We start from the raw sequence: 18,141 nt of genomic DNA, 5'->3' as shown, positions 1-18,141 counted from the left end.
GATAGTTAAGACCCCTATGAAGATCTTTAATCTTCAAAGGGTTGTGTGTGTGTGTTTTTGGTCATTGCTTTTGCAAGCAAATTCTTTGTATCTTATCAAAATAAATCTTATCAAAACATGTGAAATACACTCTTTGATATTTTAGATAACATCTTGTTCAAAATTATTATCTTATCAAAATAATTGCAGGTTCATTATTGAAGATAGGTTCATTATTGAAGAAAGGACATTAGAAGACTCCAAAAGGAGTTTTTTCTTATTCAAAAGAAGAGACATTAAGGTCAAAAGATTTCAATTATTATTCAAAAGAAGACAAGAGACTTTAGAGACAAAAGATTATATATGTCGATGGCTCTTCAACCGGTTTCAAGTCCAATAATTGCTCAAGATGAAGGAAACGTGCCGGTCATTTTATTCAAGAATCTGTCTATAAAAGGATATAGAAGTTCTCATTCAAATCATCCGAAAAAAAAAACCCTCATCTAAAAAAACCCTTAGTTAGAATGATATGTCTAAGAAACCTTCTTTCAAATTTTCTACTTCTCAATGTTCGAAATCTTTAGATTTCAATCTTATCGTTGCTCCTGATGTATGCTCAAATTGTCTTAACGACAAATGTGTTCAAGATTGTTTGATCAATAAAGGTATCTTTTCATAATTATGCTTGCCTTTTCTTTACTATATCGCTGATCTATTTCTATTACAATTATGATGAACGGTCATGTTCCGAATCACATTACATTATAAGGATACTCGTATAATGTAAGGAGATATATCTCTTTTATTTTATTCCATCTCCATATATGTTATAATATGGTTTATATATAGTTTTAAGAAAAAGATAATGTTTTTATTATTAAATAAAATATAAATTTGAAATATCACAAAATTTAAAAATAAATATATCAATATTAGTATCAAATTAACTATTTAAAAGTTCTTGGTTTTTGTATAATTTCTTTAATTCAATTTTTTTTAATAATTTAATTTAAATTTAATAACGAAGTAATTTATTCTTGATTTAATAACATTATTTTTTATAAGAATAATAATTAAGTATTATGTTAGAATTCAATGATTATTTTAATTATATTTTAGATTTTATTTAAAATGAGATGTTTATCTTGTATTTGACTATGTTTATTTACAGTTACTTACACAAATTCAAACATAAAGCTTTAATAAGTTGTATTTAGGTACAGTTTACTTGTAATCTTGAATTTTAAGTAATATGCATCAATAAACAATATTTCATGCATAAAAAATGGTTTTTAAAAGTTTTAGTCAAATGCTTTATAATTTAATATAAATTAACAAGACATTTACTCCTTAAATATATCTTTGCCCCAACAACTTATCATTTCCTAAAGATAAAACTAAAAAGATCGTCAAACTTCGTGACCAATCTTCTTGTAGTAACGTGAGGAAAAATATGAAAAAAAACATGAACAATGGATGATAATCAGATCTTCCGAAACACTGACTTTACATGCCGTTGGCGCTTTAGGTAACTTAGAACCCCAATAGGAACAACAAACAAAAATATGATCGGGCAGAAGCATGTACATCACAGTCAAAACACCGAAGACCAGTTCCAATGTCATGAACGGGGTTTTAAAACCAAACAAACCCTATAGAGATAAGATGCACGCAAAACTTACATCTATCATCTGTCACGGAGGATAGAGAGACTATTCACAAAAAGACCTTTAGCTTGCATAAAAGATACATATCTAGAAAGCACAATGATAAAACCCAGCTTCTCATTACAACATTGTTTCATCAACTGACATAAACTGCAAGAATTCTCAAGTTATAGAGACCCACGCATTTAGTATGCTTCATGGCAATGCATCCGTACAAAATACGACGATTATATTAACGTATAAACCATATGGAGTGAATTTGCATCCGACACACCAGCTTTCAAAAGATCCAAGCAGCTGGAGTTGATCTTTGATGCAATCTAACTAGAGCATCAGCAGCAACCAACAAAACCGGCCTGCCATTGTAGTAGACATGAGAGCATGATGCAGATTTCAGTAAGCATCCATGGGCAAAAATTACACATACCTTGCTTTCTATATGTAGACCAGTTGTTTCAAATTTACGTGTTAATCATCACAACTTGATCCTCACCGCCTCCTTAGATGGAGAATAACTTTCTAACATGTTCTTTTAAATGCGTGATCTTCTGATAGATTTAAAAACGCATCTTCCTAACAAAAATGCCCCTTCCCACCACAAAAATGACTCAGAATCTGTCAAAAGATCATGCGTTAAAAAAATTGTCGGAGCGTAATTCTCCTAAATACCCCCCTTGTAGATGTGCCACACAAGTTTAGTTGTGTGTTAGTTTGATCAATTAGCTGAAAAGAATGTCTATGCATCATCTCAGTAATCCGTTCTTTTATGTTCACTGATAGCGCCTCCAACAGATGCTTATTGCCGGACTACTTTTGAACCCATCAATTCCTTCAGTCTATCTGCTTCACTGGAAGTACAAACATGTAATTTCTTTAAAACCAAGGTAGCACCCCATGACCACGTCTAAATTTTCTCAGAAAAATAAATAAATATATAAAAATTATATAAGGTAAAATTTAACAAAGTTTGGTTTAGTTCCTATTTAGAGTAAAAAGTAGTTTTTTTTTCTCAACCAATTCCAAAATTTCTTACTTTGTACCCATTTTTAATGTGCTAATCTTGTAACATGTGATGACGTGGAAACTATTTATGAAAGGGTTACAGTGAAGGGGACGATAAACTTGACATCCACATTAACAAATGTTAAAGATCAACAGGTGATCAATAAAAATGGTGAAAATTCGAAAACTTCTAAATCTTTGTTACACTAAATAGAAAACTTTGAAACTACATTACGTTGATTGAGAAAAAAAAATCTTTGTTACACTAAATAGAAATTAAGGCAAACTTTGTTGCATTTTTGCCCTAATTATATACATATAAATACATAGCATAAGTAAGCAAGCCAACGACAAAAGCATAGGAAGCATTCTAGTTTGTACCATATGTAAGGCTAAAATTGTCATCGAGGATAAAGTACAGTGAAAAAAATCTCCAAGATAATGAAAAAAATTAAAATGGTGCGATATATGAAAAAAGGGGATTTGAAGGGTTCTACGTATATTATTGCCACCCTTTCGAAATATTTATATTAAAAGCCTCACCACGGTAGGCCTTATGATCCAAAAATCAGTTCCCCTGCCCATGTTGAGAACCTTAAACATCATGTATAAAACATGGTTAACATACATGATGCATTACAATATGTAATAAATGGATCTTGCTTAATAACATCATAATATACCAGCTTGTTTTCGGGTGAATTTGAAATGCAGTATTCACTTTACGTTTTCCTATTGTGCATGTCTTTTGTACTTTAGTGCAAAGTTAAATTATAGTCCAAAATTTCAGAGTCAACCAAGTATTCACTTTGTTTTTTCCCTGATATCATAACCACTTTACTTAAATATATTTATGATAGTCGACTTTCTATTGACTACATATGTTATAAATCTTTTTGAGGACTATGATAAACTTCCTAATTCATTCTACATCAAGAACTAAAAACATCATGAAATTCATGTATGAAGCATAATTCATGTAGTTTGTTTGTATTAACAAATGAAATTGAACCAACATAATGTAATTTCTACTTGCAACTTTTAAAATCTTATTCATGGAAGAACCTAATTTTGGACAATCTAGAGATCGGCAGTCTGTTCAGGATCATTACGGAATTATCACTATTTTTGAAAAAGCAGCAACTTTTTGTCAAACATGTTCACGTGATCATATTAATTTATCAACAACCAATGCATGTATTTGCAAATACTAGTTGTTTACTTGTGCGATGCAGGAGGATGTAAAATTTTACTGTAAACTGATGATGGAAAATTATGCAATTCCTCATATCTAGTATTCAGAGTTTGACTTGATTTGATACCAATCTCACGGCCGCACGACGATAGTGCTTTACCCCTGGATGTCTAGTCAACTATTGTGCCTCAACGCATTTTGGGGAGAACCAGCTAGCTCGCTTTGGGTTTGAGTGGCATTTCACCCCTAACCACAAATCATCTGCTAACATCAGCCGGTTCAGACCTCCACACTCTATATTCCATAACAGGAGAACAAGGCCAAAAACAAATACTTAACAGGAGAAATTTTACACCAACGGATTGTTATGCCGAGAGCACAATTTACGTATTCTAGGAAAAGAAAGAGGATGAGGGGCAATATAGACCATTCATGAAAATAAATGGCTGAAGAATCTAAAAAGAGTTGGTGGGTTTTGCTGTAGTCGGCAAATGGGGGGAAACTAAGTATATAGATGCAGATCTGGAGGAGAGAGAATTATTGAATTTGTTCTTTGTATAAACCTTATATAGGAGAAAGTCACCTCTCGAAAGTTGACAGCTTAATAGATAATCAATTTCTTCATTTTTCCTTTTTCTTGAATTCATAGTAGTCACAAAATAGGCATGGTAGTATTCAACTGCAGAAAAGTAGTGCGGAGAACTAGTCAAATCGTATCAATTGGTATCAGAGCACGATTCCGGAACTATGATGAGATCGGTACAGTCAAGAATAGATGAAATTGAAGGAAATTTGGTCGATTTCAAAGGGAAGATCGTATCTCTAGAAGAGAAGATGGAAACAATGATGCAAAGATTGGATGCCTTCWTGCRATWMMRGRARAAWYSRWSRRGRRRWYSGSMRSMWGRRGSWAWKRMSRGGKTKRARGRRRRGRWYMAMSRRSKYSWKAWKGGGRAARRAAWSSMRGRMCMRRMGGTGTAGATYGMCGGTTTGRGAAYGGTGATARGAWTGGGGAGTCAGGGCCRTTCTTCGCAATCAAGGGCAGACGACTGGAGATGCCCATTTAAATGGTTCAGAGCCAGACGGTTGGATTCTAAGGGCCGATAGGTATTGTATGTTAAATCGACTCTCTAATGAGGAAAGCCTTGAAAAGGTGATTTCATTTGTGGTACCAGTGGGAAAATAAAAGACCAATCATGCAGTGGGAGGAGCTTAAGAGTCTGATTTTAATACAATTTAGAACCACTGCTGAAGGAACTCTTTGTGAGCAATTCTTGGCTGCAAAACAAGAAGGGACCGCGGCAAAATGTAAGAGGAAGTTTGTATTGCTAGCAGCCCCGTTGAATGGAATTCCGGAAGAAGTCTATGTGAGCCAATTCATAAACGGATTACGGCCAGAAATTAGAGCAGCGGTACAACTGTTAGGACCGGTGGGACTCAACAAAGCGATGGAAGTAGCTTTGTTAGTCGAAGAGCAAAACAAATCGCTTCAACGTTGTGGGACGTCGAGAGGTACACTTTCCACACGACGATCTTACGATGGGGTAGGAGACAAGAAGAGTGGATCGGGGGGATGGAACAAGACGGTAGGAGCAAGAACGAAGGGGTAGGGGAATTTCAAGAATTATCGGACAAGGAACTGCAGCAAAAAAGGCAACAAGGACTTTGTTATAGATGTGATGAGAAATATGCTCCCGGTCACCGTTGCAAGAAGGAGTTGAGTGTGGTAGTTATATAAGAAGCAACAAAAGAGATGGAAGGTAATGAGACCAAATTCGATGATGGTGAAGAGGAGTTGGCCAACATGAAACGGGGTGGAGGTATATTTGAACTTGGTGGCAGGATTTACGGCAGCTAAAACGATGAAGTTAAAGGAATAGTTGGTAAGCAAAAGGTGGTGGTACTCATCGACAATGGAGCATCACACAACTTTATCACATCAAAGTTGGTGGAAAAAGTGGGTCTAAAAGTTCAACCAACAGAAGGGTACAACATCTCGATGGGAACGGGAGATATGGTAAAAGGGCAAGGGGTGTGTAAAGGGGTAAAGATGTTGATGCAAGGAATCGAGATTCGTGAGGATTTCCTACTGCTTCAATTGGGGAACTCGGATGTTATTTTGGGAATCCAGTGGTTAGCGTCGTTGGGAGCAATGAATGTGAATTGGCAAACCCAAGTTATGACATTCAAGTGGGAAGGAAAATAAGTACAGTTGAAGGGGGACGTGTCCTTAGGAAGATCGTTGGTTTTGTTGAAGGCTATGATGAAGACGATACGACAAGAACAAGGGATTTGAGTAGAGTTGGGACTTATAGAAGAGAATGCAAGCAAAATTGATGGTTGTTCTAAAGAAGTAACGGAAGTGTTGGAGATGTTCGAGGATGTCTTTCAGTGCCCGAAAGGGTTACCAACAGAGAGGGGAAGGGAGCATGGGGTTGTACTGAAAGAGGGGGTTGAACCGCTTAATATTCGTCTCTACCGATACCCACAATATCAGAAGGATGAGATTGGGAAAATGGTAAAGTAGATGTTGGAAGCGGGAATCATCCGGCACAGCCGTACTGCATTCTCAAGCCCGGTCCTTTTGGTAAAAAAGAAGTGTGGTAGTTGGCGGTTTTGTATAGACTATAGAGCTTTAAATAAAGAGCCGGTACCAGACAAGATTCTAATTCCAATTATCAATGAACTATTAGATGAATTGCATGGGGCCCAAATATTTCTCAAAATTAGATTTGAGGACAGGTTATCATCAAATCAGAATGTGTATGGAGGATGTGCATAAAACAGCATTTCGAACTCATGAGGGGCATTGCGAGTTCCTAGTAATGCCCTTTGGACTTACAAATGCCCTAGCAACATTTCAGTCTTTGATGAACGAAATTTTCAGGCCGTTTTTGAGAAAGTTTGTCTTAGTTTTTTTTGACGATATCTTGGTGTATAGCAAATCGGTGGAAGAGCATGGTGACCACTTAGGGGAGGTATTCCAAAGGCTGCGAAATCAACAACTCTCTGCGAACCGAAAGAAATGCGATTGTGGTAGAGAGGAGATCAGGTTTTTGGGACATGTAATCTCACGCAATAGGGTGGCAATGGATTATGCCAAAGTGGACACAATGTTAAGCTGGCCTCAACCATGAACAATCATGCAATTGCGAGGGTTTTTGGGACTAACCGGATACTGCTGGAAGTTTATTCCTCGATACGGACAGATTGCACAACCTTTGACCGACTTACTAAAAAAGCAGAAGTTTGGATGGAATGACGAAGCAGCAGCTGCATTTGAAGCGTTGAAGATGGCCTTAACTACGGCCCCTGTTTTGGTGTTACCAGATTTCAATAAGCCGTTCGTTATTGCAGCAGATGCATCAGGAGGGGGTTTGGGGGCTGTTTTGATGCAAGAAAACAGACCTATTGCGTTCCACAGTCAAGTCTTGGGTACACGAGCGAGACAAAAGCCAATTTATGAGAAAGAATTGATGGCCATAGTGTTTGCGGTGGTTGTACGGCGTCCATATCTTCTAGTAAGAAAATTTGTGGTCAAAACGGATCATCAAAGCTTGAAGTTCTTATTGGAGCAACGGGTAATCGATCCACAGTATCGGAAACGGGTATTCAAATTACTTGGGTACGATTTTGATATAGTTTACAAGGCAGGAGTGACGAACAAAGCAACAGATGCGTTATCCAGAAGAGAATTGGAATGCTCGGTTATGGGCGGGCCTCGATGGAGGCAGTGGGAAGTCATTTGGAAGGAGGTGGAGAAGGATACAGTTTTGAACCAAATTAAAAGTGAATTAGTGGCTGAAAAAACGGAGCACAAAGGGTTTGTAGTCAGAGAAGAGTTGTTATGGTATAATAATCGATTGGTGTTGCCTTGAACTTCCTTACTGTTACCTGTTATTTTAGAGGAATTCCATAGCTCTCCATTGGGAGGTCACTCGGGGGAACAGAAAACTTTTCAGCGGGTGGCGACAGAACTTTTTTGGATAGGAATGAGAGCTGATGTTATCAACTTTGTCAAGGGTTGTCTTGTTTGCCAGAAAAATAAACACTTGAGTGGGTCACCGACAGGTTTATTACAACCTTTGGCGTTACCAATGCGGGTTTGGGATGAGGTAACCATGCATTTTATAGAAGGGTTGCCGAAGTCAGGAGGCAAGGACACAATCCTGGTGACCATGGATAGACTGAACAAGTTTGCCCATTTTATGCCTTTAACACACCCTTTTAATGCTCATCAGGTAGCAGAGATCTTTATTAAAGAAGTTGTATGGAGCACCAAAATTGGTGGTGATTAACAGAGAGAAGGTTTTTTTGAGTCAATTTTGGAAGGAGATATTCAGATTGCAAGGAGCCAAACTTTATTTTTCAACAATGTATCATCCACAATCGGATGGCAAATCGAAGGTAGTAAAGCGTTGCTTGGAACAATACATAAGATGTTTTACTTCAGATAAACCGAAACAGTGGAGCCGTAGGTTGGGGTGGGCTGAGTATTGGTATGATACTGGCTTCACCTGCAATGTTAAAGTATGAGACTGGAACAGCAAACGTACAGTCGGTGAAGGAGTTGTTGGAAAGAGATAGTATGTTAGATGAGATAAGGATGCACTTAATTTCAGCCACAGCAGAAAATGAAACAACAGGCTGATAAACATCGAAAGGACGCTGCTTTTGATGGGCGACAGGTTGTTTATCAAGCTCAGACCTTACCATTAGAAAACTTTGCAAGCTAGAAAGAACCAGAAACTCTCAGCTTGTTTTTATGGGCCTTCTAGAGTGCAGGAATGTATTGGGAAAGTGGCTTAACGTTTACAACTACCATTCACCGCCAAAGTCCATCAGGTGTTTCATCACAATTACGAAAGGCTGTGGGTCATTGTTTGTCTTCGGATTGCATTCCGTCACGATTAAATGAAGATATGGAGTTGGTAGTAGAACCAGAAGAAGGGTTACATTGTCGAAGGAATAATGCGGGCGTATTGGAAGTTTTGATCAAATGGAAGGATTTACCGTCTTTTGAAGCGTCTTGGGAAGAGTTTGATGCAATTAGTTCTCAATTTCCTGAGTTTCACCTTGAGAACAAGGTGAACGTTGAGAGGGGAGGTATTGTTATGCCTAGAGTACAATTTACGTATTCTAGGAAAAGAAAGGGGACGAGGGGCAATTTAGACAATTCATGAAAATAAGTGGCTGAATGATCTAAAAACAGTTGCTGGGCTTTGTTGTACTCGGCAAATGGGGGGAAACCAAGTATATAGATGCAGATCTGGAGGAGAGAGAATTATTGAATTTGTTCTTTGTATAAACCCAATAAAGGAGAGAGTCACCTCTCCAAAGTTGACAGCTTAATAGATAATCGATTTCTTCATTTTTCCTTTTTCTTGAATTCATAGTAGTCGTATCACAGATGTTATTTTTCATGTTTTGCTACTTGTATTTGTTTACTTTTATCCTTCTATTGCTCTCTCCTGACTTTGTATCAAGTATCAACTATTACTACCATATTTCAGAGTAATTTCGACAATAGAGCAAGTCAATCAGAATTCAGAAAGAAGCATCTCATATAAATGAAGCATGTCTCAATTATACAATCATACCATTTAGCACAAGAGGGTATTAGCTCTTCAACTGCCTTGATAAGAATTGAACAGCCGTCTTTTTCGTGAGTAGCTGGTCCTTTTCTCGCAGCTGCCAACGATGATTTAAAGTTGGTAAATGGGTAATCAAAATAAAAGCATAAACAAGGAACAACTTAATGAAGGTGAAAATTATTAGTTTTTCCCACTAGTACATTTATCTAATATCCTGGTTTCAACTCTAAGCTTTCACCAAAGGATCCATATGATGAAATTTACTGGTCGCCTCGCCTGGATAGAATGTAAGTAACCTACTCACTAAATATACTTACTATATGCTTGAACTTCCACCAATGCTGATTACCTTACCTTACACAAATAAAGAAAATTAAAGATACAAATGAAAAGGGAAAAGTGAAAGAGAAAGTACCTCCCTGTTCCTTTTGCTTCAAATCATAGCGTCTGGCTCCAAGATAAGACACATCGTGTGATTTCAGTTCACAACCTTCTGTTTGTGCAAAATCATACAACATACAACCAATAAGACGATATGCCACCATACTTGCCTCATCACTAGCAGCTTGAATAGCAAGGTACTGATTGTTACACATGCTTTGATTATCAAACATCAATCTCCTTTCCCCAGGTGAGAAGTTAGAAGAATCTAGTTCTGGGTTCTTTTCTGAAGCATGAGTGACTTCTTGTCCCCCAACACTGCTTCTAAAAAGTCTATCAGGTGAGGAAGAAAGTGTACTATCTTGATTGTTCATATCTGCTTCCGTATTTCTCAAACTTACCAAGTGGTATCGCGTATGTTGTGGGTTGGAAACTTCTCTTGTCGACAAGAGAGCTGAATAAGATTTGGTTGAACTACTCTCTGCCATGCATTTGGAATTTTCAGCTGAATTAAAATTAGCCTGTTCCATCTCCCCAGTACTTGCTATTTCTTCATCTGAATTACAAGAATGGGACATCTTATTTTGCACATGTTCTAGTTCGATATCCTCCCACATATCATCACCATCACTTTCTTCAGGATCCTCCATGTATGCATCAACAAATTCTAGGTCCAATCCATGTTCAGGAATCAAGTCCCAAAGAACTTGCTTTATAGAAGCACTCACGCTCAAAATACATTCTACCTCTTCCTCTATTTTCATTTCTGCCAAATGCTTATACGGAGCTTCAGAACCTTTCCTTGTGATGGCAAGCACTTCAAGTAAACATTGTGGAACAGTGTCCATATCACTGCACTCGAAAAGATATTCAGTCAACAAGTTCCTTATCGATGCTCGTAATGTCCTTTCCGGTAATTTAGCCTTGGGATCCAGCAGAACTTGTATATCCTCCAACGCTGAAAATGTCACTCTCTGATCAAGTAGCTGGATAGACATAGCAATATCATTCTGCAGAACACTAATTTCAGGTGAAAATTGTTTAAAGTTGGTTATGTAGTGGCGTCCTTGAATCAGCTTCAGAGTCAAGCCTGCAACTTCCATTGCTTTTGCCAATGGTTCCTGTAATGAATCTCCTTCACTAAGTTTTGAAAGCAATCCCAAACACTTTTTCCTCAAACGCTTGATCAATGTGTCTCGTCCCCACCCAGATTTTTTAGGTATTAATTTAGGCATGTAATCTTTGATGCCTCTGAGTTTCCTATGCATAGCGGAAAGGCTTTGAGTAGGTAAGTCTTCAAGTACATTAAGTATCTTATGAACCGCAGCATGGTAGGAACTGGAGTCTGGAATGAAACGAGATTCGCAACTCCAACAGAAATTATGTGGATCCTTGAGTAGTAAAGAATGATTCTCAGATAAGTTTATCATTCGAGTATTCTCTTGCTTCGAAAATTCTTCTGAGAGGCATCCTTTGATAATCTGTTTCATCTTCCAACGGGTTTTCTCAAACTTAATTGAACCACCTGTTAGTACCTCAGCAAAATGAAGAAGCCCTTGATTGGTCATATCGTTAATTAGGGAGAAAAGACCTATGAGGTCCCTAGGTGAATGAATAAGTTGCATATCATCCTCAAGAATATGCCTTTTCTCTTTAGAGTTGTATTCTTCAAATAGCTTTTCAACAAAAGACTTTATAGTCTCGTAGGATACCTGAAGACAAATATCCAGAAACATCACTAGCACATAAATAAAAATATGGATAGCTATGAAATGGGAGAAGAACTGGAAACATAAATAACATTAATCGCAAATTTTTGCGTTCAAGTACTATAATTCTCATGTAACTTTGTCACAGACAGGCAATGTCATGGTCATCGGTCATCACAATATTTTCCATTTGAAGATGAGCTAATGCATCATGACAACTGACAACATTTATCTTGCAAAAACACAATTTGATTTACCTGCAAATTTATAAGGACACAGGATTTACATCAACACACGAATGGCTATAAACTATCATAATACCTTACATTTACTCAGTTTTCAACTTGTGCTTGTCAGATTCTTGATATGGGCAGCACAACGGGTTAGTTCCATAGCAACTCCACGCTAACCAGTTCAAAAAATGTAGCAAAAGAAAATTACAGGAATATGAGGGTTGTATGCAATACTAATTTAGGCTACAAGTATGAGGAGCAATTATTTGTTGAGTTACTATTACCATCAATAGTGGTAGTAAATTCTTTCATTCTAGTCCTACAAGTCAGTAAATTGGGGCTTATCTCATTATTTTAATCTTCTAACACTCAGGATCTTTATGGGGCAATTACTACATGATTAATCTCCCTCTCTTTCTCTTCCCTCTAAATCCTATTTCACAGCTTAAGGCAGTTTTGACACATCACTATATAGTGTGTAATTGTGTATGCATATATGCACACACAAAGGATGTATATATAGACAGGCTTATGCCTTTTTCGGGAAATATTAGATTAGATATATAAAAAACTAGTGAAGATATCACATGATTATTAGAAATTTGACTTAGAAATAGAAGGATGTAAAGAACTTTGTATAATCAAGAGCTTTGGAAGACACCTGGCAGCATGTATTTCGCTGCCATTATTACAAGAAAATGACCCCAGTGGATACACTATTACAATTGTGTAAAAAATAAAAGGAATTCTCGTTTTAGAGCAAGAATAGTTCATACGAGTTCAGCTAGAAAGACAAGGCGTTTGTTTGGGGGTATATGAAGGTGGGGAACGGAAATGATAATTATAGATGATGTTTGGTTCAACTAGGGAATGGAAATAGAAAAATTGGTGTTTGGTTTTATATGATGCAATCATTCATTATATTACTAGAAAGACTGTGTGTATTTCTGTGCAAGCCAGAGGGACAGAGGCCATCCTTCCATACTCTCAGGCTGAAGGCCTGGTACTCAAAGCACATGGGTCCCACTAAGCAAATATTGTTTGTAATAAATGTTAACAGTTTCTCATGAGAGATGGGGAGGAATGAAGAGAGATAGATTGAAGTGTCATAAATAATGTGGTGCAGGCTGATGAGGAAATTCCACTTAACATGCCAGCAATCAGGATGATGATTTTTAACATCATGTGTACTCAATCATCATACATAAAAAAGGCTTGACTAGATTCTATCTGAATTACCTAGAATATAAAGGCTAGGTGATATGACCTATTACTCCACAGAGAGTTCAAGCAATTCACAAACAAGCTAAGTTGATAAATCAATGGGAAAATATAAATGATTGGGACGGGACTTCAAGGTTGTTATTCACCATCCTTATAAGATTGATAATTCATTTGATAAGAGTCTACTGAACCCATATTGACCAACATTAACCAGGAAATACATGATTAAGGTTAGTGGGTAATACACAGTTGGTACACACCATTGTTACCAAACTGAAAAATATTGCAGCCATTTCATCATCACAATCAAGCATTAAAAAGATTACCACTTACATCATCTTCCCTAAGCAGGTATTCAGGTATGGGCCTGCACACATTCAACACAAAAATTCATCATAATCGAGTAACCAACAAAGGGTGCTGAAGACCACATTGATTTTGACAGAAATCGCATACCTTTCAGTTTGAAATTTAGATCCTTTCAGTTTCCCGGTTTCGCTTCGGGTTGTTGGTAATCCAATCAACCATCTTGTTTCAACCAACAACAAAAACAATCAGTAATTATATAACTAGTTTTATCACCCAAAAGTAAAAAGAAAATACAAACCTTCTCTTATGCCTAAGCTCCTTCTCTTGAAGGTTCACTTGTTCCAACAAAGATTTGCAATCTTCATACAAAAATTCCATCTCTCCTTAACCACGCCTATTCAAAAACATTAAGGAGATGTTCAAGCTTGTAAACGACAACCCAGAATATGTGTTTGTCTATTGAGAGGGGGGTTTTTAGGCAAGGGTTTTAAGCCGCGCGAATGACTGATTTCCATCCCTACTTACGGAAAATCAAGTACTGTTTGTCACGTGCATGGCACGTGTGTTATAAAGAAAATGCTAATTTTTTTTTTTTTGATTTTGTGATATATATATTTTATCTATGTCTATATATATATATACTATCTTAATACATTTTACGTGGTTTTGAAATAATGATGATGTTTTTATTTTTGAATAAATATAAATTTCAAAAAAAATAAACCAATATTAGTAATAAATATAAATTTGAAAAAAATCAATCGGTATTAGTATCAAATTAACTATTTAATAGTTCTTGTTTTTTGGTGTAACTTTTTTAATTCAATTTTTTATTATAATTTAATTTAGATTTACTAACAAAATAATTTATTTTTAGATTAACAATATAATTTTTCATAAAGATAATAATTAAGCATTTTATTAGAACTCAATGATTATCTTAATTATATTTTAGATTTTTTATATTTAAAATGGATGTTTATCTTGTATTTGATTATGTTTATCTGTAGTTAGTTACACGAATTTAAAAATACAGGTTTAATAAGTTGTACTTACGTAAAATTACTTGTAATCTTGAATTTTAAGTAATATGTATCAATAAACAATATTTCATATATAAAAAATGGTTTTAAGAGTTCTTGTCAAATGATTTATAATATATACTATCTTAATATTCATTTACATCAAAGTGTTAATTACAACACAACAAGCATAGAGTACTACTTTTTGAAGCATAAAAACTGAAAATTTCTTAATTACTAATTATGATGCATTATGTACAAGTCATTGGTACAAGCTTTTTGAACTCTTTACCAACAAATATGGTCAACACCAATGTTTCTTTCTTTCAAAAAAAATCTTTCCTTTCTTTTTCATCTTTTTTTAAACGTTTCCCTTTCCTGATATGGTGCATTAGGCAGAAGTCATTGATGCATGAAGTCCAACCTTTTTATGCATAATATTTAAAAATATCTTAATTACAAACTATTATGCACAATGAGAGATGCTTAAGACATCATTTATTTGGTCAAAATTTCTATGTAAATATACTTGGTCTTCCCAAAATTGTCTAACTTCTGTTTTGAACCAAAATTCAAATTCAAAGTAGTTCTTTTGAACCAACATTCAAAAAAACAATATCAAAAGGCTTTTCTAGGCCCCCCTGTGCCCCAACCCTGGACCCAACCTTATCGTCCCATTCGACTTTCGACCGTCTTCTTACCTCGAGCCGTTGGCAACCACAAAGGCACAAACCACCGACAATTAGGAGTTTGATTTCATAAATGGAGTTCCATTTCTGATTTTCTTTCAACAAAAGCTTCGGAGTTGAGTTCGATTTGATCGTGCTAAACAACAACAGGTTCGATTTCTTCATTTGTTGTTGACTTGTTCCTTTTTTTTGGTCGTTCATAGAGTCTTGTACCTAAAAAGATTTCTGCAACATGCAACAACTTTGGCCTTTGAAGTACGATTTTCTTCCAGCTTTGGCCTTTGGAGCTTGATTTCAGAAGGTTCCTTCTTTGGCCTTTGAATGGGTTTTTGTAGTTTTGTTCTTCCAGTTTTTGCCTTTGAATAAGTCTACTGTTTGTGGTTTCTATGTTCATTAGTCAAAACCAACATTCTTTGGTTAGTTTGTTTCAATTCAAATTCTAATCCCGTGTAAAAGTAAACTAGAAAATAAGTTTGCTTGAACTTGCCAAAATTAAACATTACATGTTTAAAAACTTATGATAACATAGGTGATATTTGCTCTAGGAAGGATGTATGTATGTATGTATGTATGTATGTATGTATGTATGCATGCATGTATGCATGCATGCATGTATGCATGCATGTATGCATGCATGCATGCATTTATGTATGCATGCATGTATGTATGCATGCATGTATGTATGTATGTATGTATGTATCGAGTTTACACCACATAAGTAGATGGTCACAAGGAATCTGAAAATATACAACCATGGTCAAATTATAAGGTCCTATCCAAATGAACAACTATGGAAGTATATGTGGTGCTTAAATACGAATTAGTATGCTTATTGTCTTTCATTTATTTTCTGACTGTGGCACATTTGCTGGTGGCTGGCCGTCTGGAAATTGGCAAATTTTGTATCCTTCTGTATTAAACAACATCAATTTGTTGTTGGTAAGTTTCTTTCTTTAGAAGCATGTTATCCTTTGAAAATGAGTGCATCACATGGTACAACAAAAGTAATCAGATATTGACACAAATTTTGATTGGTTATACATAATGTATGAATAGTTGAGGTCTTAAAGTACTTTTTTCTGTCAAGTTTACAATTACAGAGTGGTCTGATGGTCTGCATGTGTCTCCGACAATTGTTGGTAGCTGACCTGGAAGTTTGATTGCATGGGCTTGGGCATCCATAATTGTTGTTTTGGTTTTTGAAGGTTACCTCGAGCATTCAAGAGAGATAATGGAAGCATCAAATACGCTACAAAAAGGGTATTTTGTGAAGTCCTGATTTTCTCTCTTTTAACCAAAATCACTAGTATTTTGGTATATTAAATCTTATCTTTTTTACTCCATCCATCCCATGAAAATTGCAACATGTTTCTTTTTGACAAACTTTTAACATAGAATTACCTGTTTACTCATTGTCAATACTACATACACCATATTAGGGCTATTATTATCTTTTGTTTTGTTGTGTGATTATTGGAGTATATATAAGATACTTGGGATGAGATATGCACTTGATTGTTGCAATATTCTGCAAAGTAAAAGAGATCCCAGAGTTGTTTATCATCGGAAGGCCAGATATGACGATTGTGACTTTTGGCTCTAACATGATTGACATATTTGAAGTGAACGACATACTGTCATCTAAAGGTTGGCTTTTAAATCCGTTGCAGAGACCCAACAGGTAAGCTATTGACATGCTTGTTGGATATATATGGATCCTTAAATTGATCTACTTATGTGTTTGTGTGTGTATATATATATATATATGCTTATTTTTGTTGCGTGAAATGGTAATTGGGAAATGACATGTTGAAACCATTTTTTCAACATTCATATATGTGTGACCCTTCAACATGTACCTATTGTTGACAAATTCCTGAAAGATGTAAAGGATTATGTGGAAACTGTAAGTTATTCCTACAAAAGTTCCCATTTGCTTTTGCTCGTACTTAGCAGCAAAGTGGTGTTGGTTTTGGTTGTTTAGGTGAAAGAAAAGTATGGGCTAGTAAATAGAGGACTTGCACCGATATATGGTGTAGCTGGGAAGATCCCAGATAAAGGAATAATGAACAAATTACTGGTAGACTTCATGGATAATGCTTGATGATGATGCGGTTATTTTTGTTGTGTGACATCATTCTTTGTCGAAAGGAAATTGTGTTATATACCATAAGATCAATGTGTAAAAATGTTTGAAAAAGAATCATCTTTATCTGATGGTCCATGTTTTGCCTATGGGAAGATGAAGAATACCCAAACTCATTTTTAATAAATTTAATTAGTTTATTGAGTATTGTACGATAAACATTCTAATATCATATAATTATCTTAGGTAATTTCAACTGCCTGACATGAATGAGAGATGAACACGAAACCAGAGTTTTTCTTTTTCAAATCCACCTGTACCTGTCGAATCCTTCCTTCAGTAATGCCATAGTTTGATGAATTAGCGGTATCAAGTCTCTCTCTCTCTCTAATATAGATGTATATTGTATAAATTATGCTCTTGTCTATGCCTTTCACTTTGATTCTACACATTTATGTGCACGCAAGTTACAGCGTCAATGGCATGTGCGCTTCAAAGCTCTGTTGATGTGCAAAAGTTTTTCTAAAATATATCGTGTATGATTTTGATCTTATATCGACGATGTAGCCCAAGTTGGTTGCTAACCATGTGTTATAAGTGTGGATATCTTCTTGAGGCAACTCCTGCGTGCGATTTAAATTCTTATATATTAGACTGGCCCGATGATCCTTTTTATATCACAGTCACTAGAATTTTGTACACAATGAAGCATGTGTTGGTCCCGAAAGGGTCTACAAGATAACACACAGTTTGTAAAGGGGGGGGGGGGATGAATACAAACACAGAGTTTTGAAATTTAAAATATATATATTGATAGAGAAGATCAATATAAATTTTACAAGATTGTTTGTGAAAATATTAGGTAAAGAAAACCTATCTAAACAACCTTTGGTTACACACAGATCTTTAGCAAATACAAGAAAAGATAATGCTAGAAAATAAAGATMTTWTACTTAAGCAAGGAGAGGCTTGAAGTAAGAATAGGTTAGCAGAGAGATGTGCGCGTTCATTCTCTCATGCATGGAGAAGAAAACACTTCTATTTATACCCA

At 35.7% G+C, this 18,141-nt stretch overlaps 2 protein-coding genes across 6 annotated transcripts; one reads left to right on the top strand and one right to left on the bottom strand.

Annotated features, from left to right (window-relative positions):
- Positions 1–1,675: 1,675 nt before the first annotated feature.
- Positions 1,676–13,747, bottom strand: LOC112520685. Of its 5 annotated transcripts, XR_003070062.1 has the most exons (7): positions 13,592–13,747; positions 13,441–13,512; positions 13,318–13,351; positions 9,853–11,530; positions 9,444–9,534; positions 2,074–2,494; positions 1,676–2,002 (listed from the first exon to the last, which is right to left on the bottom strand). XR_003070062.1 is itself a non-coding variant. In XM_025129142.1 (6 exons), the coding sequence occupies exons 1-6, from the start codon at positions 13,669–13,671 to the stop codon at positions 2,443–2,445; spliced, it is 2,007 nt and encodes a 668-aa protein (XP_024984910.1). In that variant the 5' UTR covers positions 13,672–13,747; the 3' UTR covers positions 1,676–2,442. The 5 variants fall into 5 exon arrangements, 4 of the variants coding, with proteins under 4 accessions (XP_024984910.1, XP_024984911.1, XP_024984912.1 ...); XM_025129142.1 differs by having other exon boundaries at positions 1,676–2,494; XM_025129143.1 differs by having other exon boundaries at positions 1,676–2,261.
- Positions 13,748–16,509: 2,762 nt separating this feature from the next.
- Positions 16,510–17,108, top strand: LOC112521820 (sphingosine-1-phosphate lyase-like). Its single transcript, XM_025130810.1, has 3 exons — positions 16,510–16,685; positions 16,832–16,910; positions 16,989–17,108. The coding sequence occupies exons 1-3, from the start codon at positions 16,510–16,512 to the stop codon at positions 17,106–17,108; spliced, it is 375 nt and encodes a 124-aa protein (XP_024986578.1).
- Positions 17,109–18,141: the final 1,033 nt, after the last annotated feature.

Source organism: Cynara cardunculus (assembly GCF_001531365.2).
Source record: "Cynara cardunculus var. scolymus isolate 2C chromosome LG 11, CcrdV1, whole genome shotgun sequence".
NCBI lineage: Eukaryota > Viridiplantae > Streptophyta > Magnoliopsida > Asterales > Asteraceae > Cynara > Cynara cardunculus.
The sequence above is the reverse complement of the archived record's forward strand: the minus strand, read 5'-3'. Positions and strand labels throughout refer to the sequence as shown.

Excerpts from the sequence above, each read along its gene's own strand:
- LOC112521820 (XM_025130810.1), top strand. The coding sequence starts at position 16,510 with ATGCACTTGATTGTTGCAATATTCTGCAAAGTAAAAGAGATCCCAGAG. Across the intron at positions 16,686-16,831 it reads CCGTTGCAGAGACCCAACAG|CATTCATATATGTGTGACCC; the intron begins GTAAGCTATTGA and ends CCATTTTTTCAA. Across the intron at positions 16,911-16,988 it reads TAAAGGATTATGTGGAAACT|GTGAAAGAAAAGTATGGGCT; the intron begins GTAAGTTATTCC and ends TTGGTTGTTTAG.
- LOC112520685 (XM_025129142.1), bottom strand. The coding sequence starts at position 13,671 with ATGGAATTTTTGTATGAAGATTGCAAATCTTTGTTGGAACAAGTGAAC. Across the intron at positions 11,531-13,317 it reads ACCTGCTTAGGGAAGATGAT|GTATCCTACGAGACTATAAA; the intron begins GTAAGTGGTAAT and ends ATTTGTCTTCAG. Across the intron at positions 2,495-9,443 it reads ATACCCTCTTGTGCTAAATG|TGAAGCAGATAGACTGAAGG; the intron begins GTATGATTGTAT and ends TTGTACTTCCAG.